The following is a 23,237-nucleotide window of genomic DNA, read 5'->3' as shown; positions in this document are numbered from 1 at the left end:
ATATACTGTTCTTTCTGTTGGCTTTGCGCTTCAGTGAACTAAACTGGAATGAAATGGAGAATCGAACTTAAAATATTTACATCAATACCTAATTACCATTTGGGCGATACAACGAGGCAGAATGGCACATAGTCCTGAATCGCCGAAATTTGTATGTTGAACATTGTGTACTTTCAAATTGTATTTCGAAGGTCTGGTTGAAAGGAAACAAAACCTAAGGTCGCACAAAAAAACAAACTCAGTTGTTTACTTTTGGCACGGCGGACATTTCGTGGCATACGCATACGTATTTCCAGCTGTAAATATAATGTCTCCATCTTGGACGAGGGGTTTGCCCCAGCCTCGTGTTCATGATGTCAGACGATTCATGATGTCAGACAGTATATGTACACGTACACACATCACCCACACACACACATGTTGTTTCCAGCACGTCCGCAACATGCAATGCACTAGTGAAACATGTGCGTCTGGAATCATTCTGCCACCAAAACAGCTCGACATTTTGAGTGTCAAAATTTCGACCCCGGGCCCCGAAATTCGTTCTCTCAAGAATAACACAAAAACGACGACTTTTTAAAGGATGGATTTTCGGAAGTATATTATTTTCTATGTCATTTCGTTTACAACCCGTTTTGTAGCCAATTGGGCGCTTTCCGGGACGCAGTGTCCTTTTAATTCATGACGTAGATTCATTGTGCCACCCCTTTACCATGGTAACAAAATTCGCTTAACTCTGAAATTCGTTGAGCGGTCATAATTGGAGAGGTTTTGTAGAAAGGAGCTCAGTCTGTACGAGCGCTCGCCTTGATCATGACGGCACAGCCCACCGTTAGCGGACGGTGCAGCCTGTTGCTCCTGGCCGGGGCTCTATTGGCCGGGCTCTGGGCTTCGGACGGTGTCGAGGCCCTAATGCAACCCTGGTGCAGCGTGATAGACACAGCCTTGGTCGGTTGGAACATCTCGTCGAGTCGCACCGCGACGCACAAGCTGTGCCACCTGGCCTGCCTGGACACCCCCGGTTGCCAATCGGCCAATTACTGGTATCGGAAGAAAGTGTGCGAATTGAACAGCGTGTCGCACTTGAACGTATCCGGTCGTCCTTTGGTCGAGAAGGCTGGCTCCGTCTATACCTTCACCCAACAGGTCAGTAAGTAGTTTATTTCCCCTTTTCGATTGGATTTGAAATTGACCGGGGCGCAGCAAGGCAATTTTCGGGTGTGCTGTGGGGTGGGGTGGGGCGGGGTTGGTTGTGATGCCCATAAGACCGCCTTTTCCGCCAAACCAATGTTATTGGGGGAAAATAATATATGGCGTTTCACTAACAAAAAATGCACTAGAGGTCCACTCATGTGTTTCCCTGTTGAACGAAAGCACGCACCTCAAAGATGGCCGCAGTGCAAACAGTCTATTCACAAGTGCCAAGATGTCACACGTAGCGTGTAATGGCGAGGAATATAATACACAAAAGCACGGCAGCAACGATATTGGATTGTGTCGATGGCGGATCTGGAGATGGAGGTGGGATTGGGGTTGGGGGTTGAAACGTATCCCGCACAAACCCCTCCCGTTTAGCCACTGACTAGTTAATGTTAGGATGCAAAAACAGTGAGACAGACAAATGGGCCCCTTCCCACTTTTTATCCTACGCAAGACTAATTTTAACGTGTATTGGTGTCAATTTGTATAATATCGCTTCCAATTTATTGACATTCACTGGATAACAACAATCAATGCGTGGCTGAACTGTCGCGTAAAAAGAAAATATGTAAATGGCAATATGTTTATTGCATTTTATTAATTTCCTCAGGAGACGGGATGCAATCTTCAGTCGACTGCTGCCAGTTGCCATGACAATGAGCCCAAAGCTCCATGTTCAGATAATATGAGAGGTAAGTAATATTGATGAGCCACATACAGTACTGGCGTAACTGCTCTGAAGGACACAAATGAATAACAATAACTCTTAAGTGAGTCTTAGAAAGCGTTCAGGTCTACTTATTTTAATTGCCTTATCTGTTGATATTAACTGCATACCAAAATGTAATTAAGATTTATTCTAGTGAGTGCATGTATGTTACCAGAAGCCTTAATTTTACTTGATATGTGGCTGCGATTTCTTGTCAATAAAAGGGGACAACCTGGCTTGGAAAATCCGAAAAACGGGGAACGATTGTTTTTACACAACAGTCTACGGTAATCCATGGTAGGGTGGATTGAATGAAGGCTAAAAGACGAAGCGAGCTTGCGAATCTCTTTAAATTTTTACTATGCATGAACATTTGATAAACATTGTTTTTTTTTGTCATGATCCATTCCTATTGACACTGAAGAAAAGGTCTCTCAACGCCATGCAATGGCTTAGCACCGAGTGCAGTTTCAATCCCAATTTGGATTGTGTCTATTTAGTTATTCACATAGATATAGTAAAAAAGACTATATCGACAGCGCGTGCATATTGTGCATTTTGTTCGTTTGAAGCAAAAAAAGTGCTCAAAATCTAAAGCAGGGTGCTGAACAACTAACCTGATAAAGTTTCAGCTCAGCTTCAGCTGTATATTTTGAGAAAAACAACATTCTAGGATCTCGATTTCAAATCAAAAGTTGCTGAATCATGTTTTAATTGGGCCTGATTTCAGCGTCCGAGATACCTGTCAGTGGCCGTGTCACGCACACAACCCTGTTTGACCTCAGTTTCTTTTCACGCACGCATGGCCCAAAAACCCAAGCGATATTTTACGAGATGTATTCGAGACTACAGAAAAAAATACACAAAGTACCTGGATACGAGCACTGTTTGACCAAGATGGCTAAATAAGTGAAAAGTTGAAATCGTGTGCTTTATTTTGATACCAAAAATAACTGCTTTTGACAAATATAAAGTGTTATTACGGCCTGTCAAACAAAATCATATTTTATATCAACAAAAGCGAGGGCCGATAGTTTTTAGGTGTACATTCGATTCTTAAAACGCCAAAAGAAATGGCAAGGCTTAGTAGATAGAGGAAAGTATACGCTTCTTTTCATGTGAAACACGTGCAGGAGACTTCTAATGTTTGGTCCAAATCGCCGGTTGAAAAATGAAGACTTTTGCGAGATTTCATGATTTGTAATCCCATGCACGTGTGTAAACAAACGTAAGTAGGCCAACGGCCTGAACAGCACGTGCGAACGTGCAATGAATGACTTATGAATATTAAGCAGGCCATCTCAAGCTTGACCATTCAGTGGGCGGGCGGCGCGTATGGGGTCACAAGGTCATACTATGTTTGCGTTCCTTGCTCTATGCTTTTACGATGCATGCAATGGCGACGATCTTTTCGCGTTGTGAAAAATGGAAGTTGTTGGAAACATTAGGTGTACATCGGATTCTTAAGATATTAACGACATCACGTTCACGAGATTTTTCGTAGATGAAGGTTCATTCTTTTCTTTGAGTACATTAACATTTGGGAGACTTTCGTCGTTGTCGGAAAAAACCGGAAATTTCATGACATAATTTTTAGTTGATTTGTCCGTGAAAAAATATCGTCAAAATTCATCGAAATCATTTTTTTTTTGAGAAAAAAATACCTTGACAGATGTATTTAGTATGTCTTTAACTATCTGAGACAGCTTTGTTGTTTGGATCGGTTGTGGTTTGCCATGAAAATTGGGAATTTTCTGAAGCCCTTCTTACGGCCATCGTTCGCTGGCCTCGCGTTGCTGTCAGTTGTCTGGACGAGAAAATAGAGGAGGTACGCGTGACATGCAATTGACTGACACGTTCTCACTGAGCCGATTGCAGCTACACGCGATGTAGCGCACTGATCCGACGAATTATAGCAACTGCGCGCGCGTGTGCGTGCCAACGCTTGCGCGCGCTTTGCCGAATAAAAAAAACGAGCTACTATTAGTACTAAACAGAAATTTCCAACGGTGCTTTTAAGACGCATCGTTGACAAGGCCTTCTTTCGTTGATTTCTTAAAAAAGACAGCTTGCTAGAAAGAATAATTTCACAGGGAGTTTAGTCCCCTTACTATCTTTCAACCAAGTATGTTTTTCAACAATAATTACGCCAGTTACTTTTGATAGCTGCAAATGATGGACTCGGGCTTTAAAATTATAGTCCATCATTTGTAATTTGTGAACTAACCTGATGAAGTTTCAACTAATTGTTATAATAAGCTTCAGCTGTATATTCCGAGAAAAACAGCATTCTAGGATCTCAATTTCAAATCAAAAGTTACTGAATCATGTTTTGAATTGTTTTGAATTGCAGCTTTACGCGACGTTGCGCACTGATCCGACGAATTATAGCAACCGCGCGCGCGTGTGCGTCGTGCCAATGCTTGCACGCGCTTCGCCGATTAACAAAACGAACTACTAATTTAAATTTTCCTACGGTGAGTCTTTTTGACCAGTAGTTTTTATGTCTTAAGACGCACGGTTGGAAAGGCCTTCTTTCGTTGATTACTTCAAAATGACAGCTTCCCAGAAAGAATATTTTCACAGGGAGTTTAGTTCCCTTACTATCTTTCAACCAAGTTTATTTTTCAACAATAATTACGCCAGTTACTTTTCGGATGTCTGCAAATGATGGACTATAGCTTTAAGTTCTATATCTATGACATTTCCCCGTTCCCGCATGGACGCACTACGTGAAGTAATGCGTGGGGCAAAACGTGCGTTACGTGCACCTACATTCCAGTAGGTTTGTGCACAAACTTGCATTTTTATGTCCGTAAAAGTAACATTTTTGACTAGTAGTTTTTATGTCTCCAACAAAATTCAAATTGCAATTTCAAGCTGGATAGTCACCTTGAAGTTTGCTCTGTTTTCCTCATGTATTTATTGGTGCGCGTTGCTAAAAATCTCGAAATATTATATCAGTTATCTGATAAAATTGTTCGTAAAATTATTGTTTTAAACAATGAAAAGGAAAACCTAGAATATAAGAACTGCTTTAAATTACAGTTGAATTATTTAAAATTAAAATTGTGAAATGTTTGAATGGATGATTTTGGAGATTTGTGTTACAATATATTCTTATCCTTTTCGGGATGAGAACAATCTACTTGGATTGCATTTATGTGTATGACTATTAATGACAATAATATTGTCCCTGAAAACCGTTTTAAGAATGAAACTAAATTACACTCCCATAATGTTCCGGCCTTCTGAATGCATTGGCGGATTCGAACCTTTTGGGAGGATGGCTTGAGCTATGAGGGTACGGATGATGGGTGTGTTGGTTGTGCATATTTCGAAAAAGCGCCAGGGATGTTTGGCCTCAATTTGACGCTAAGAGTGCTGGCGTGGCCAGGCTGAGAGGCTAGGGGCATTGGTAGATGGCAACATCATGGAGATCTTAAAAGCAAAATCGGGAAAGCTGATAGAAGTAACATTGGGACGGTGAAAGTTATATTTTGCAACGGGCAATTCACAAAACCACTGCTACTCATAGGCAAACGAGATGGGTAAACCGTACGAATGATTTAAAAAAAATCAAAAAGTGTACCAATATGTGCTCTACCCACTTTTTCAATATTGTGAGATGCTTGCGCCTGCTTGAAGATTTTCAGATGCTGGATACGTCACTTGAGGAGAGCACAATAACACAAATTTATTTGTTCTATTTTTTGGTGAAGGGCTGGGGAAGGGGCGTGCATCCCCCTCCCCAATATGAAGAAAATAACACTTAAAATAAACAACTTGATGCAAGGGGTTTTTTTTGCAACGCGCACCGGCATTTTAAAACGGGAAATAAATACGAGAAATATAATGGATTAAACTTCGAAATGAACATGCAGCTTGATTAACGATTTTGAATTTTGTTCGGGAAATAGCCTAACTACTACAGGTCCAAAATATTGCTTTTACGGACATAAAAATATCTTTCCATACAAACCTACCGAAATAAAGGTGCGCGTAACACAACATTTACCCCACGCGCTGAAAAATGGCGCCGCCCATGGCAGAACGCGCGTATACGCACTGCCAATCTAGTCTTTTTTCAACCTCGTTCTTATGGGTACGAGATCTTGCTGCGCCATGTTGTTTCCCATCATGCCTTGCGCGATCTCAAAGGAACGCGCACGCGCCCATGGAGTCGAGGCTGGTCTTTTGTATTCTAAATCTATGGCATATGACCTATGGTTATTCAACAATATGCGCGAGATCAAGGGCGGATCCAGGGGGGGGGCCAAAGGGGGCCATGGCCCCCCCAAAACGAAACCAATTTTTTTTTTTTTATGTGACATCGCAATTAAGGCAGGTAATGAGTACACTACCATTTTTCCCTCAAAAAAACATTGGTTAAAGTGGTCAGAAATTGCCTCAGATCGCACCACAGAGCATCTAGAATCCAAAAATTTTTCGGGGCCCTTAAGCGGGCCCCGAACCCCACGCCGTAATTTTTTTTGACCCACTTTCTTGGGGTACCAAAATTTTTTTGGGCCCCCCCCCCCAAAAAAATTGTGTTCTGGATCCGCCCTTGCGCGAGATGGATACTTAGTCTCCGTTCAAGAGCGTTGATAAACCATTTTCCCATATCGGAAAGTACACGGTATACCCCGAATTGTAGTGTACAAAAGTCGCAAACGGGGGGGGGGGGGGGGGGTGCACGACACCCGACTGTAGCATGTTCAGAGTTTTGCTAGCAGAGCTGTTTGATCGAGCGGAGTGTTTTTAATATGTAATTGCATTATACGTTCGCAAATGAAATTGCCAATAACATGTCGCCGTTTTTTTTTATATTTCACTATAATTACCATTTGGGTTCAACAATAATGAGCGGGATTCGGCGGGCCTTTCTGGTTTTTTCTCTTTTCTTTTGAAATGTTAATGTATATTAAGTCGCTTCTTATAATGCAGTACTACGAGAATACACACAAAAGAACGCCCATAAAGACAACACTGTCAAAACAATTCATCATCAATAGATATCTTTTTGTTTGATTGATTCGGGGCGGGATTCAACGTTCATGTCTACCGCCTTACCCTGTCTGTGTTTTGGCTTCCCATTTATAATGCATTAACCTGGGTAATAGATGAACAATGGTATGAAACCATTAATGCCTGTCATACATAATGCCTTTCCTAATACGTTAATAGGCTTTATAAATGAAAAGTTAAATTTTGCTCCATCGAAACGCAAGGGCATAATATATAATGCAGTTACTACTCGAATGCACACAGAAAAACTCATTACGACATCTAATACATTGCCAATTATATTTTCCCGCTTTTGCTATTGGGTACTGAGAAACGTCTTTCTTCGGTTGAATGGAAATTCAATTTTACAATCGAAGCTCCACGAAGGACTCATGAATCAACCTAGGGTTAAATATGCTTTTCTTTGACAGACAATAGACGGTAACCTTTCTCCTAAGTACTTTTGTATATACCTTTATGAAGACCCATTGCAAAATGGTAAGGTATATTATTAATGAAACTAGGTGCATTCTTCTATCTTTGCTAACTTAGACTTATTTATTAATAAAAGGTTAAACATTGCTTTCCTTTGACAGACAACAATAACAATTTTAACACATTTTAAGGGGAACGCTCCATTCTATATAGTCAGTCAGTGAGATAGGTTACTAGTCAAATTCACAAGTGGAAGTCATCTGGTGAGAAAGTGCACGTAAGCAGGGAACATGTATTACAAAATAACAACCAGTCAGCAAGATAGGCAACCAGTCTAATTTACAAGTTACAGTGAGTCGGTGCATTAGGCTACCAGTCTAATTCACAATTGGAAGTCAGTCAGTGACATAGGTAACCAGTCTAATTCTCAACTGAATTAGGTTTCTTATTAATATATTATATAATATATTTCTTATTATATATATTACATGAAATAGAAATAGTTCAATAAATGTACCATTTTGAACGTGTCTTGAGCTTTAATATTTTACTCCTTTTTTCGGTTTTTACGTCATGTTGCTTAATATGTAATATCTCAATTTGAAACTTTTTTGCTGGTACAATATTTTAAGTGGTTTAACTTTTTGATATAATTTTAGACATATTTAGTAATTCATTTTTCCCTTTCAAACGTACTTGTATATAGTGACCCGGACCCCCCCCCCCTTACAATTTGTTTTTAGTAAGTGGCGATCATTTCGCTGTTGGAGTGGATAATAGAAACAAACAAATCAATCAATCAATACAGCTTTGGCAGTTCCACATCAACAACAACAAATTGTTTTTAATTATTCAGGGCGGTATCCGGTGTTTTGGCTTACCATTTATAATGTATTAACCGCGAGGATATATGCACAATGGAATAAAACCATTAGCTGCCTGCCAGATGTCTTTATTATATTTTATTGTTTTTTATTTATTTTACTACAATTTTACCCAGGGTATGCCCAAACAGTTTAAAAGTGGTTTCCATTGGAGCCCTACATACACATGTACAAATACAATACATTACAAATACAATACAGCACAATGAAATAAAATAAAAGCATACGAGATTACTGCATGATTGTAAAATGTCTTGTCTCTCCTTTTCAAAACGTTTATAGGTTTTTTAAACGATTAGTTAAATTTTATACATGTATATTGCAGTAACTACGGGAATACATACATGTCAGTCTGTCACTTAGCAGTGTTTTGTTTGGATTATTATCTATTTTTGTTACGTATTATGTTTGTTTTATTTTCCATAATTTTATACGTTTTACCCAGTTTTTATCTGTACAATTTGAACGCGGGAGTGGATTTTAATATAGGTTTTGTAACCTTTTCTACGACCATACAAATAACGTTGAAGCGAATAAATCAATTAAAAAATAATACCTCATTAAGACACCTAATAAAGTGCCAATTAAACGTTTCCCGCGTTTGCTATTTAATACTGATAAACATCTATCCGAGCATCAATCAAACAAAACTTTGCGAATATTGCAGGGATTTTCTTGTTTCTTCAGACAATGCGTTCATCTTCAGAATGGGATATGATTGAAAAACAAACGTGGACACCTAACACAGACTGGACAATAGAGACACTTTGACAAGGGTCAATGACAACAATAGAGGCACTGTGACAGGGTCAGTGACAACAATAGAGACACTGTGACCAGGGTCAGTGACAACAATAGAGACACTTTGACAAGGGTCAATGACAACAATAGAGACACTTTGACAAGGGTCAATGATAGCAGTAGATGCATCGTGACCAGTGTCATCGTCTCCAGCACCTTGAGTACCAAATGGTTGGTAGATACGTGCGCTATACGGTTGAACGGAACATTTAATTTACTACGTCGAAGCTCCACGCAGGACGTAATAACAAAGGGTTAAAAATGATTCCCATTAACAAAAAAAGCTGGTAGCCTTTCTCCAGAGTAGTTTTGTTATGCCATTAAATGGACACCCATGAAAATGGTATATGTCTTTATACGATTTTTTTACAAGCTCTGTCCCTTCAAAAAGCATGAGCTACTCCAGTTGACTTGTACTTTTTGTCTTCGTGTTCCTCCACTGATTTATTGTATTAACCATTTATTCTCTCCCTTTCTACAGATATGAGTGACACCATTTGCACTTTCCAACAGCTCAGAAAGGCAAAGGAAAAGGCCTTATTCCTACCATCAGGATAACTACAGTTTTTACTCCCTCTCTCGATTTATCCCCAAAGGTTTGCAACTGTCTCACACTCCCTGCTTAGGAAACCTCCCACCACACCTTCAAAGGAGATGGAATCAAGTTATACATGGTGCCTCTATTAAACTCATCAATATTCTCTCTCAGCAGTGTCAATTTACACGTGAGGACCTCCATCAGAATATTTCCCACCTTGACTCCCAACTCAAATCCAGTTGTTCTGACTCCACGTACAGGAATTTCCATGATGAGATTGAAAGGGGTTTGTCTAACCTTGACTCTGTCCTACTCAACAGGAGAAACAAGAAGATTGGTGGCTTGCTTGCCAAGCAACAGCAACGCAGACACAGACGTTTCAGACGTCCTAGGTCCCCATCTACCACGCCAGCGCCAGAACCCCCTGTCAACACTGTAGTTAATCTTTCTTCCTCATCAATATCTGACGCAGAGCACAAACTTCTCTCCAAGGGTCTCAATTTTTGTCCCGCTCCCCGTTCTGTGAACCAGGTTCAGCTCAGCCAAGATCTCACGGAATACTACCGTAGAATCCGTCTGCGTGAGTTTTTCCTGGACAGTGAACCGTGTGAGCCAGAGCCTTTTCGAGTCAAGAGTTCATGGGTACCCCCCAAGAACCGTGTGCCAGCCATAGAGACATACGTTCAAGTTATCAATTCCCAAGTCACTAACCCGGACAACTTCCCCCACAGGGCTCATGATAATCTCCCCAGAGAGGAGCGCCTGGCTCTCAACTCCTTGCGCTCTCGCACCGACATCATCATCAAGCCAGCAGATAAAGGTTCAGCTGTGGTCATCATGGATCGTCAGCAGTACATTGATGAGGCCCACCGCCAGTTGGATAATCGCACTAACTATACCCGCCTTGACTCTGACCCCACAGGCACTTTCTGTCAAGATATACAACAGGTACTTGACGATATGCGATCACGTAACCAGTTGTCCAAGAAAGCTCACAAATTTCTTTCTCCCTGTGATTGTAGGACTGCCAGATTTTACCTTCTACCCAAGATTCACAAGGCTGGCAACCCCGGTAGACCCATCATCTCCGGTAATGGCTCACCCACGGAACGCATCTCCCTGTTCATTGACAGTTTTCTCAAACCCCTTGTCCCACAGATTTCGTCATACATTCACGACACCCCAGACTTCCTACGCAAGCTTGAAGGAATCAAGGACCAGATTCCCAGCACAGCCATCATTGGGACTTTCGACGTCTCATCTCTGTACACCAACATCCCACATGAGGAGGGTGTTCGTGCTTGCTCCTTGGCTCTGGCCAAGGCAGGACACACGACTCCTCCCATCAGTGATGTTGGCACCCTCATGAGACTTATACTAACGAAGAACAATTTTTCCTTCCTTGGTGAACACTACCTACAGGTACACGGCACTGCAATGGGCACTCGCATGGCCCCGTCGATGGCTTGCCTCTTCATGGGTGACCTCGAAGAACGCATTCTTGCCTCGGCCCCATGTCGCCCGACCTTCACTAACCACATCAATTCCTTCCACAGAACCATCAAATTCACATCGGAGTTCTCGGCTCACCAAACCCACTTTCTGGATGTCACCGTCCGCAAGCAAGGCAACTCACTAACCACTGACCTGTATTCCAAACCCACAGACACCCACCAGTACCTCCACTCCTCCAGCTGTCACCCCAGGCACTGCAAAACTGGCATAGCGTTTAGCCAGGCACTCAGACTCAGAAGAATTTGTTCTAATGATTCCGATTTCTCCCGCCATACACAGATACTGAGGAACAACTTGGTGGCCAGGGGTCACAGCTCTCGCCAAGTTCATCGTGCCATTGCCAGAGCTAAAGCTATCCCCAGAAATCTAGCTCTCACGGGAAAGGCCCCTGATGCCATGGCCAAACCCATGATTCCCTTGGTTACCACGTTTCACCCCAATCTCCCTCCCCTTCGCAAAATCACTAATGACAATCATCATATCCTCCATACTTCAGATCGCCTTGCCCGCGCCATCCCCAACGGCCCCACATTGGCTTACAGGCGTCCTCGAAATCTACGGGACTTGTTTGTTCGAGCTGAAGTCCCTTCCTTAGATGCATCCCCTCCCACCCAGCATGGTACTTTCAAGTGTAGTTCCAGATGTGTTGTCTGCCAGATTCATATCCAGGAGTCTGACTCCTTTTCTGGCCACTCTTCTGTCACTACCCACAGAACCATTGGTAACATCACTTGTAACACCTCTAATGTCATATATCTCATTTCTTGCAGGGTCTGTGGAGTGCAGTATGTAGGTGAGACTAAGAATACGCTCAAGAAGCGTTTCTATGCCCACCGGTCAACGGTCAACACCAAGAAACTAGACACCCCTGTTGGTCATCACTTCAACCTGCCTAACCACTCCATTTCTGATATGATTTTGCAGGGCATTGAATCTCTTGGCCATCGCAAGGACTCAGTTCGCCTCAGCAGAGAGAAAGTGTGGATGAATCGTCTTCGAACTATTCAACCACATGGTCTCAACATCCAACTTGGAAATGATTAATCCTTTTCTTCCTCCATTGTCTTCTGTTACAGATAATCCATCTGGTCTTCCTTGTTTGTGTTTACCCATCTTCCCCCATCTTTCATCCCTTTCCACCTCAATACTGTTTCTCCCCCCCCCCCCTCCACATCATCCCTTCACTCTCACACTCTTTTGTCCGTCCCCACTCCCTGTGACCTTTGATCCTTCCCCTTTCTGGTCCCTCCCCTGTTTACACAAGACCCCTTGTGGTTTGCCATCTCCCTTTGTTTCTTTGTTCTCTCATCCACCCTCCCCTGCATCTTTCCACACCTTTCACACCTAATCCTCCTTTTGTGTTTCTTCTTTCAGCCCTGCATGTTTGTGTGCACCCCCATGTTAATGTATGTACCTCTGTCATTTCTGTTTTAGCCTCTGAAGAAGAACTTGCTAAGTTCGCAACGTCAGGCCACATTAATTTTAAGATTTTTTACAAGCCCTTGTCCCACAGATTTCGTCATACATTCACGACACCCCAGACTTCCTACGCAAGCTTGAAGGAATCAAGGACCAGATTCCCAGCACAGCCATCATTGGGACTTTCGACGTCTCATCTCTGTACACCAACATCCCACATGAGGAGGGTGTTCGTGCTTGCTCCTTGGCTCTGGCCAAGGCAGGACACACGACTCCTCCCATCAGTGATGTTGGCACCCTCATGAGACTTATACTAACGAAGAACAATTTTTCCTTCCTTGGTGAACACTATCTACAGGTACACGGCACTGCAATGGGCACTCGCATGGCCCCGTCGATGGCTTGCCTCTTCATGGGCGACCTCGAAGAACGCATTCTTGCCTCGGCCCCATGTCGCCCTTGGATCTGGTGGAGATATATTGATGATGTTTTTTTCATCTGGACCAGTGATGAGGACAGTCTCTTGACCTTCACTAACCACATCAATTCCTTCCACAGAACCATCAAATTCACATCGGAGTTCTCGGCTCACCAAACCCACTTTCTGGATGTCACCGTCCGCAAGCAAGGCAACTCACTAACCACTGACCTGTATTCCAAACCCACAGACACCCACCAGTACCTCCACTCCTCCAGCTGTCACCCCAGGCACTGCAAAACTGGCATAGCGTTTAGCCAGGCACTCAGACTCAGAAGAATTTGTTCTAATGATTCCGATTTCTCCCGCCATACACAGATACTGAGGAACAACTTGGTGGCAAGGGGTCACAGCTCTCGCCAAGTTCATCGTGCCATTGCCAGAGCTAAAGCTATCCCCAGAAATCTAGCTCTCACGGGAAAGGCCCCTGATGCCATGGCCAAACCCATGATTCCCTTGGTTACCACGTTTCACCCCAATCTCCCTCCCCTTCGCAAAATCACTAATGACAATCATCATATCCTCCACACTTCAGATCGCCTTGCCCGCGCCATCCCCAACGGCCCCACATTGGCTTACAGGCGTCCTCGAAATCTACGGGACTTGATTGTTCGAGCTGAAGTCCCTTCCTTAGTTGCATCCCCTCCCACCCAGCATGGTACTTTCAAGTGCAGTTCCAGATGTGTTGTCTGCCAGATTCATATCCAGGAGTCTGACTCCTTTTCTGGCCACTCTTCTGTCACTACCCACAGAACCATTGGTAACATCACTTGTAACACCTCTAATGTCATATATCTCATTTCTTGCAGGGTCTGTGGAGTGCAGTATGTAGGTGAGACTAAGAATACGCTCAAGAAGCGTTTCTATGCCCACCGGTCAACGGTCAACACCAAGAAACTAGACACCCCTGTTGGTCATCACTTCAACCTGCCTAACCACTCCATTTCTGATATGATTTTGCAGGGCATTGAATCTCTTGGCCATCGCAAGGACTCAGTTCGCCTCAGCAGAGAGAAAGTGTGGATGAATCGTCTTCGAACTATTCAACCACATGGTCTCAACATCCAACTTGGAAATGACTAATCCTTTTCTTCCTCCATTGTCTTCTGTTACAGATAATCCACCTGGTCTTCCTTGTTTGTGTTTACCCATCTTCCCCCATCTTTCATCCCTTTCCACCTCAATACTGTTCCCCCCCCCACATCATCCCTTCACTCTCACACTCTTTTGTCCGTTCCCACTCCCTGTGACCTTTGATCCTTCCCCTTTCTGGTCCCTCCCCTGTTTACACAAGACCCCTTGTGGTTTGCCCCCTCCCTTTGTCCCTTTGTTTCTTTGTTCTCTCATCCACCCTCCCCTGCATCTTTCCACACCTTTCACACCTAATCCTCCTTTTGTGTTTCTTCTTTCAGCCCTGCATGTTTGTGTGCACCCCCATGTTAATGTTTGTACCTCTGTCATTTCTGTTTTAGCCTCTGAAGAAGAACTTGCTAAGTTCGCAACGTCAGGCCACATTAATTTTAAGATTTTTTACAAGTGGCAGTCAGTCAGTGAGTTAAGTTACCAGTCTAATGCACAAGTAGCAGTCAGTATTAAAGAGACTTAACAAGTCTAATTCTGAATCAAGAAAGTCAGAGGTGCTGACGTCTCCATCATATAGCAGGACTCTACTATAGGATCGAAACATTAGGTCCACTAACCTTTTGATTTCAGTTCAACTTCACAACCGACAGTCATTCATTGGGTCAGTCAGTCGGTCAGGTGTAAAAGAGACTATAGACCATGTGACATTTGTTTACAAATTGGATGCTGTGGTGACGTGTGCCAACGTTCAGCAAACTGTTCTCTTGTGCACTGCATGTGTATCTTTTAAAATGTGACGGGCCAAATAACATGCAAAATGTACTTAAACGTTTTTGTTTCCTGTCGGTTTCCTGTTGGTATCAGTGAAGTCACAGGTTACATAATGGTAACCCCATTTTGACCAGAAAATCTGACTAAATGATATTCTTGTTACTTGTCAAAAAAACGTTCTGGCGACTTGTGAAAGTTGATTTATTTTGTTGGTGTAGGTGTGTTGAAGTCTGGTTTCCTCACGGAGAAATAAAAAGGGGAAATACTCTCTTACCTATTATACAGACCGAGAGTGGCGACTGGTGTTCAAAGGCGTGGCAGGAACTGGAGCGAAGCTGCATGACATGTGGACCAGAGTGGACTGGACCTCGAGTTATGAGGCGAGTGGCCATCGCCGTGATAATTGCCTCTACCAAGCCTGGCACAACGGACTGCTGAATGTCCGACGAGTAAGTATGTCAGGATGACGAAATGAAGGGTCCGCCGCTTGCCACTGCGAACAAGGAAAAATACGAAATACTAGATTTCTTTTTCTAGTGACCTCATCGTCCAATCTAGCAGGATTGAAGCCACGCTGCACTATAGTTGGTTAATATTATGAATGCAAACTAGGAGCTATAAATCTTGCAATTAAAAATGTTGACACATTTTACACTCTTCTTTTTCTGCTAAGGTGAAGCTTTCCCTGTATGAAGGCGCAATTGTGAGAGCCGAGTTGATCTTCGATGGAGCCGGCTCCGACATCGGGAGTTGGTTCACACAGACCCGCTTGATTTCATCTCCCTGGGATGATCTCAAGTCAGTTCAGTTTGGAGGTGATGGTCAGTACTTCAGTATCGACGGTCATGTTGAAGAGTAAGTACAGTTTAACATCCCCGCGTTCGGTCCACCCCAAGAGATTGACTGGTGGTAGTCCAACCAATAGATAGACCAACCAGCCCTCCGACCGATGACCCCTCCGAATGATCATTGTGAATTATTTACATCTCGGAGTCTTTATTATAGCTCCAGCCTTACATTATGAAAACAATCTGAAAATTCATCTAAAGGCATAATAATAGGATCATTTACAATATCCCAAAAGTAACCTATCGAATTATGATCAAAAAGCTTACTTGGATTTAAAAGATCGTTCTGGTTCTAAACACCCCGTGAAATTATTCCATCTGATATCTGGCTTGCTTTCATTTAGAAAAAATCAAGAAATGTAGGTGATTTCCAACGATCAGTCAATTGACTGAATTTTGGAAATAAAGAGTGCTGAAGACAAAATCGTGATTCGTGATCCAAACGGTGTGCATGGTTTTGCACTGTTTTTTTCTTCGAAAAGTGTAATTTCCACTGAGCCGAAACTTCAACATTCTGTTTTTGACTTTTGAGTGGTGTTATCGGAAACGAACAAAATGCGTGAAACGCAAAAAAGAAATCCCTGAACATTGTAGTCACTCAATGTTGCAATATTTAATTCATTGCTTCAGTCCTTTTGTATTTGTATGCGTTGATTGCAACGCCTCATCCATCCCCCTTGGAAAATCTTGGATCTAAACACTCCAGCCACGCCCCCATTATGGAAAATCCCCCATCCGCCACTACCTCTTATAGTCAGGTGGCATATGGTAGGAATCGTGACCGACTGGTCCAAAGCACCAAACTTGGCTTCTTATAGCCCTGGAGAAGATATTTAGGAGGGGTGACACCTGAAATTATCTTAGGAAGGGTGCCTAATTTGCATAAAGCGTTAATCCCTGCCGTGTAATATATTTATTCCCATATTTGGGTAGATGTATATTTTTGTTATTTTTTGAAAAGCATATTTTGGGGATTTTACTTACATATCCTTACTTAAATAACATTTTCTGAAGCATATCGGAGCCTCTAAGATTATAAGGACATAATAAAGATCCAAAATGGCTACCATTATACCCTAAAGTTGCGCGCATTCCTTTTCCTTCAGATATCACCAAGTAGTCTTGCCAAACCTCAGTATTGATGAGCTTCAAATTCCCAAAATTACTTACTGACACAGTTACCCTAACAAAAATAAATGGGAAATCATGTGAACAATTATATCATCTTGATATTTAGCCCACAAAAACAAAAAGGGGGGAAATGAGGTGCCCGTAAATTGGGCTAAAACTAGGCGAAGCCTGCCTATTGTGGTGGACTTGATCAAGTTCCCCGTTTTTGTTTTCTGGCCTTAATATCTCAATGTTATCATTGTTCACATGATTATCCATGAAGACTTAATCGAGTAACTGTGCCAGTAAGCAATTTCGTGAATTTGAAGCTCATCAGTACTAAGGTTTGGCAAGACTACTTGATGATATCTGGAGACAAGGTTAATGCGCGCAACTTTAGAGTATAATAGTAGCCATTTTGGATCGTTATGGTGTCCTCATAATTATCCAGTCAGTCTTAAATGCTTTAGAAAATGTTATTGAAGAAAGGATGTGTAAGTGGAATCACCAAAATATACTTTTCAAAAAAAAAAAATTAAACATATCCTCAAATATGGGAATAAAATATATTACACGGTAGGGATTAACGATTTATGCAAATTAGGCACCCTTCCCAAAAGAACTTCAGGTGTCACCCCTTCTAAATATCTTCTCTAGGGCTATAACAATATATCTGCCAAGTTTGGTGCTTTGGACCAGTCGGTCACGATCTTGTCCAAAATTGGGTCTAAGTAATTGTTACCGTATGGGTGACTTGATGCGTGATTGACTCATGATATCGTGATATGACGTGAGACGGGACTAATCCTTCTTTGTTCCCTGAACACCGCCACTCAGTGTTGCCAGTTTTAAGTCATTGCTTCAGGCGTTTTGTTTTTCTATGCGTTGACTGCAACGCCTCATCCATTCCCCTTGAAAAATGTTGATCTAAACACTCTGGCCACGCCCCCTCGGTGTATGACTTGAGACGGTGTATGACTTGAGACGGGACTTCAGATGGGCTTGATTACAGCTCTCTTGTTGTCAATCTTCTGATCATCAGTTCGGTTTGGGCATAAGTTTATAATTCATTGATATATAGTGGGGGTTTTTTGTTTAAGAATTGAATGATTTTAACTGAATCACAGTAACCCATGGTTTACGTAGTCGCGAGCTACGATCTAACACAAAATCCTGGCCAGATTTATTTGCGTGCCTAATACTTTCCAGGGCCAAAATGACACTTTTCCTGGTCCGAATGACACTTCTCTGGATCAGTGTCCGCGTCATTTTCGACCATAAAAGTGTCATTTTGACCCTGAAAAGTATCAGGTCAAATAGAATACGGATTCCGGGTCAACTCTCTGACCTGGCTGTTTTATTTTAGAGTGAAGGTGGTTACCCCAGCCTTTGATGGGTAGAGTGGCTATTAAGTTAGTTCTTTGCTTCTATCTCCCGATTGTCATAAAACATAGGGATCGGCGGTTTTTCATCAACAACCACTATGGTGGATGTGAGGGGGATAAAGGCTGGCTGGTTGTGACCGAGTCTGACTCGCTTAACTACTGTGGATGGGAGGGACAAACGGAAGCACATCCCTACCCAATGATACTCTACAGCACAACCAACCACAAGGTGTTGTGGAACGACGTGCTATCAAACGGTGAGAAAAGGGTACTACTAGTCTGCGAGTTAAAGCGGACTTATGTATTATCAGATTACTATAAAAGCCGGTATCCGCCCTTGATTTCATACCTCTTCCCTCCCACATGTCACCCCCACCACATCGGTCGTTTTTTGTCAGCAAAGTCGGCAAATTGCTCCATTTGATTGATAATGTACGTGCACAAACCCCCTACCACACCCCATTTTCAAATTCAACGTCGTTAATTGGAGACATTATACTTAGTTTCGTTCATAAACTGCTCTGTTGGTGGACACTAACTGACTTTGGGGGCGCCGTTCAAAGCGGACCATCTGGGACCCCTTCCGACACGTGGCGCTTTCGTTGCCGCATCATTTTCAACAGACACAATTTTTGCCGACAGAAACAATAATTTTGCCTACAAAAAATGAGTACTGAAAGGCTTGGGTGTCACCTCTCACCCCACCCCTGGCGGCGCCCGTTATGATAAATAGATGCAGAAGGTGTTCGAGCATCAACATAATGTCATGTTGCAGGTCTGATAAAGCATAGGAATAGTCTACATTGTAGTCAATATTTATAAGGTGAAGATTTTATACTTTAATAGTGTGCTTTGGTATGCTTATATCCCCACAGGTGGTGGACCAGTTGGAAGGGCAGATAGCCTTACCATCCACATCGATGCCGAGTGAGCCTGGATCTACAACAATGGCGTATCAAGAAGGGGAAAGGAGGAGTGATCTAAGCCCCGCCCTCCCTAAGCTGACGTGTTTTTGAGTTAATTAACGGACATAAAAATGTATGCCTTTTACTGTTGAAAATATTCAAATTTACGTTTAAGCCCGGTTGTGATTGTTTTACAACGCATGCGCGGGTTTAATTAAGTCTATTTGCATAGATCTACTAAAATTAGTACAACTTCTAGCACTTCAAAAAATATTTCACTCCTGCGAATTTAAAGACCAACTGTATGATTTAGTTTAGTAATTTTACAATTTTATTATATACTATATATATTCATGTTAGACATAAAAATGGGCATATCGCTTTGAATTCATAATTTTGTGAAAAAAACAAATTGTTTTCAACAATGGCTTACCTGTTTCAGGGTGTAAAACAAAAGTTTTTGAAACTAATTGAAACTTATTTGTCTTTTTGATAATTGAAATTATCCAGAATTGTATTATATGCTATGATTACAACTTAAAACATTAGCCCAGTCAAAAGAGTGCAACTCATCCATAACATTTACAAGGCTCTCATTTCAAGAATCACAAAGTAAAATAAGAAATATTATTGTGACTATGTGAAGCACTTGAATTAAGAGACGGAATAAAAAGAATGATTGGCAAGTGATTTGAAATATCGGAGAGTAAAATACCGAATTTGGGAGAGGATCAAATATTTGATTAAAAAAAATATCAATAAGTGTAGCAGAAGTATCTGCTGAAGTTGAGGGAGAAAAAGTGAGATATAAATAGATCGATAACGGATTGGGAGCCAGAATTGGTATAATAACTAAATTGATAATAAATTGAAATAATGCAAGGGTTATTATCACAGACTACACGAGAACCTATCATCTGAAAAGTGGTCATGAACTCATCGTGAACAGCGAACGGAGCTTTTACATACGTATTGGTCCGATTACGAATTCTCGTTTTCTTGCACACTCGTTTTCTTGCAAACAATCTTTTCTTCCAAAACTAATCCCCCCCCCCCCCCAAAGAAAAAAGAATGCCCCCCCAAAAAAAAAAATATCATCAACTCGGCTCAATGCACATGCATGATCAGGTGCCCATTCCTAACAAGCTTTGCTTCTTTATGGCCCCTCCAAAGTATCTTTCACACTTATTGTTTGCTCATCTTCGACTTTATTCCAAAAAAAATCTGCTATTCTCTATAAGATTCTCATTGTCATTGTCGTTGATATTTTGGTACTGTGGAAATAAACTGAACTGAATTGAACAAGTCTATACTTGTTGTAGTATATTTGATAAGAATACAAATTTAACCAAGTTGTAACTAGAAGATCTCAGAGAAATAAACGCGTGGTTTGAGTGTCCCTTCGGGAATGTTATTCTTCGCATAGATCTTGATGTGCTATCATTTCAAACCGATCTAGCAAAAGGCAAGCAAACCCATTCTGAAGTGTTTCTATCTCATTCGCGAACTGTCTATTTTGGATCACAATTCTAGTGAAGCGGTGCCCACTTGAATCGTCGGTGAGTGTTGTACCAGATTCATGTGTCAGCTCTGGTATATCAGCCTTGAAATCGAGGCTACGATTTGGCCCCAGGGTGGTCTTCATGCCCGTGTCCACAAGCTAGATACTTTACCCTAATTAAGTTCAGTATACTCCTTGCGGCTTTTGCCGCTACATCTGAGGAAACGTGTTTTTTCTCTGTGGTGCGCATGAATTGGTACTATGCAAATTTGTTGTCACTGAATTAAAATAATAAAAACTGATCTCAGTTAGGTCGCACAAAGGTCTTTCATTATCCGGCGACTACAATCAGAACCCATTGTATGAGATGGTACAACGCTCACACGCAATACGCGCCTATACTCAATACTCATACGACCATCTTGCTCACATTCACGCGCACTGAGGTATCTCAGAGGGTGTACGCGCGAGAGGTTTACTCATGCCTATTCATGAGATGCAAAACAATTGCCCTCTAGTTCCTCCTTAACGCATAATGCATATGGTGTTATTGTGGTCCTTGCATTAATCGATATCGGACTGCAGACACTGTTTGTACAAATCAATACGAGGGCCAGAGGCTCACGCGATCTTAACATAATCTTTTTCAGAGGCAAATTAGTAATTTTACCTCACCTTTTCTTCAAATCATGCAGACATTTTAAGAACGAATAGGCATAGAAAGAGACAGAAAGCGATTTTAGCTACTAAAATGAAGTCAAAAGATCACTTTAGCCTCATCCGGTCACGGTTGCGACAACCTTTTATATTTGGACAGAAAATGGCTTCAGTTGTATATATCAAATAAACACAGAGTCAGTGCATGCAGCACCGCAAGTGGGACCATTTTGTCACCATGTTACAGGGCCCCGTTCCCCGATTCGTTGATCAACCATCTATCTAGAGGTTGTGGTTCAGCGGAACGGTTATCTAATATCCTAGTCGAATTACATTCGTAGATAATCATGTCTCATCTGTGAACTATTAAGGGCCCATCACTATCACCTTTACGTTACTCACGACCGTGTTCGATTTAGAGTCGTGGGCAGGATCGACAAGTTCTTTTTCAGGAAAAAACAAATGCACAAAACTGCGGTCCCCCGTACTAGAAGAGTGCTGCTCGCAAAGATATTTACAATAGAGGGCGCTATTTAAGGGGCTATAGTGATGGATCGTCCTCACAGCTAAGCCCTACTCTAATTTGCAGGTGGTCGTGGGTTGAGTTCCACTTGACAAGCTTGTGTTTTTTTCCTCACATGTACTCTTGGACAATGAAGACAAGAGATATATCGATTTCAAATAGGTCTACAGATATCTGTTTAGAAATAAAGATTATTTCGGGATGAACGTTAACTTGGCATGTCTGCAAATAGAGAAATCTCTGTATAAGGCAAAAAAAAGGCTCCGGTTTCTGGTCTGCGCGCGCGTCGCCGTAGCCATGCGCGTCGGCAAAATTAAAAAGATTTTTTCAATGTGAGATGATGTCTCAAAACCGCCAAACTAACTGGTTTGACTGGAATCCTGCTGCTGCATAATTTTAACGTGTTTTTAGATGGGGTTACGGTCGAGTATAAGCTTTATGTGGTCTCTCTGGGCTCCGATACATTTTGCACTAAATTTGGTCGGGCACCATTTGCAGTCTTCGGCCGATATTTGACGGAAAAAAAGTAAAAACAAAAAAGCCACTTCGCCGCACCACTTTTGGGGCAAGCTCCATACCAGAAACCAAAGACTTTTTGGGGGCCTTAAAAGCTGAATTTGCTCGCCATACTTTTGTCCTATGATGTCTAGCTCCCCTTGTGAAATGTTAGGATGCTGACTTAAGAGACCGCCGATATGGTAGATAAGTGAGATAGCTAAGTCGGTAGAGCGTCGGTATGGCGTTCTGGAAATCGCAGGTTCAAATTCTGCCCATAAACCTAGGCCAAGTTCGGGCAAGGACCATTAGTCGACCAGTGGTTCATTTGTGACGTACCTTACGCTTGCGCACCAATTGCAACGTGCGAACGTCTCTAGTCAAGCGCTGGTCAAAATATCATCGCAAAACTTCTGGATCCTGGCTCCCTGTTGTGCGTTATAGCGCGCGGCTATTGGTTACCAGCGATGCAACCAACCCCAGAAAGTTGGTTCCAAATAGTCGACTAGCGTAGTCAGCCACCGTCGACTAGACAGAGTTCGGGCTAACTTTAGTCGAACTATGGTTAACCAATGGTCAACAATAGTTCTTGCGCGAACTTGCCCCTAGGTGTGTGTCAGACACCATAGGAGGGCGCTGTTTGATTTGGGTCAAGTCTTTTACCCAAACCAAACAGCGCCCTCCTATTGTGGCGGCCATACCTCAAATTTGCTAATCGCAATTTCTCTCTTCAACCTAATATAAATAAATTTTACCACGTCAGTTTATGTCTGGGGTTTGTTTGAAGTTTAAGATTAAACAAAAAATGAGATGGACATTGGAGAAAACATTAGGAGCCTAAACATGGCTTTTTTTACTGCAAGGAAAGTTTTCATACGATCCCTGCGAGATAGAAAAAAAGTACCCTGAGGAGGCACACACACACACACACCATGCGCAGCCGTTTTCCCAATTTCAAGAAAGTCATTTTCTG

At 42.2% G+C, this 23,237-nt stretch overlaps 1 protein-coding gene across 1 annotated transcript; it reads left to right on the top strand.

The window, feature by feature from the left end:
• Positions 1 to 779: 779 nt before the first annotated feature.
• LOC119736970 lies at positions 780 to 20,133 on the top strand. The gene is made up of 6 exons (XM_038211016.1): positions 780 to 1,146; positions 1,811 to 1,892; positions 15,126 to 15,289; positions 15,514 to 15,695; positions 18,253 to 18,440; positions 19,059 to 20,133. The coding sequence occupies exons 1-6, from the start codon at positions 814 to 816 to the stop codon at positions 19,112 to 19,114; spliced, it is 1,005 nt and encodes a 334-aa protein (XP_038066944.1). The 5' UTR covers positions 780 to 813; the 3' UTR covers positions 19,115 to 20,133.
• The last annotated feature ends 3,104 nt before the right edge of the window (positions 20,134 to 23,237 follow it).

This window comes from Patiria miniata, unplaced genomic scaffold (assembly GCF_015706575.1).
Source record: "Patiria miniata isolate m_02_andy unplaced genomic scaffold, ASM1570657v1 HiC_scaffold_3, whole genome shotgun sequence".
NCBI classification, from domain to species: domain Eukaryota; kingdom Metazoa; phylum Echinodermata; class Asteroidea; order Valvatida; family Asterinidae; genus Patiria; species Patiria miniata.
The sequence above is the reverse complement of the archived record's forward strand: the minus strand, read 5'-3'. Positions and strand labels throughout refer to the sequence as shown.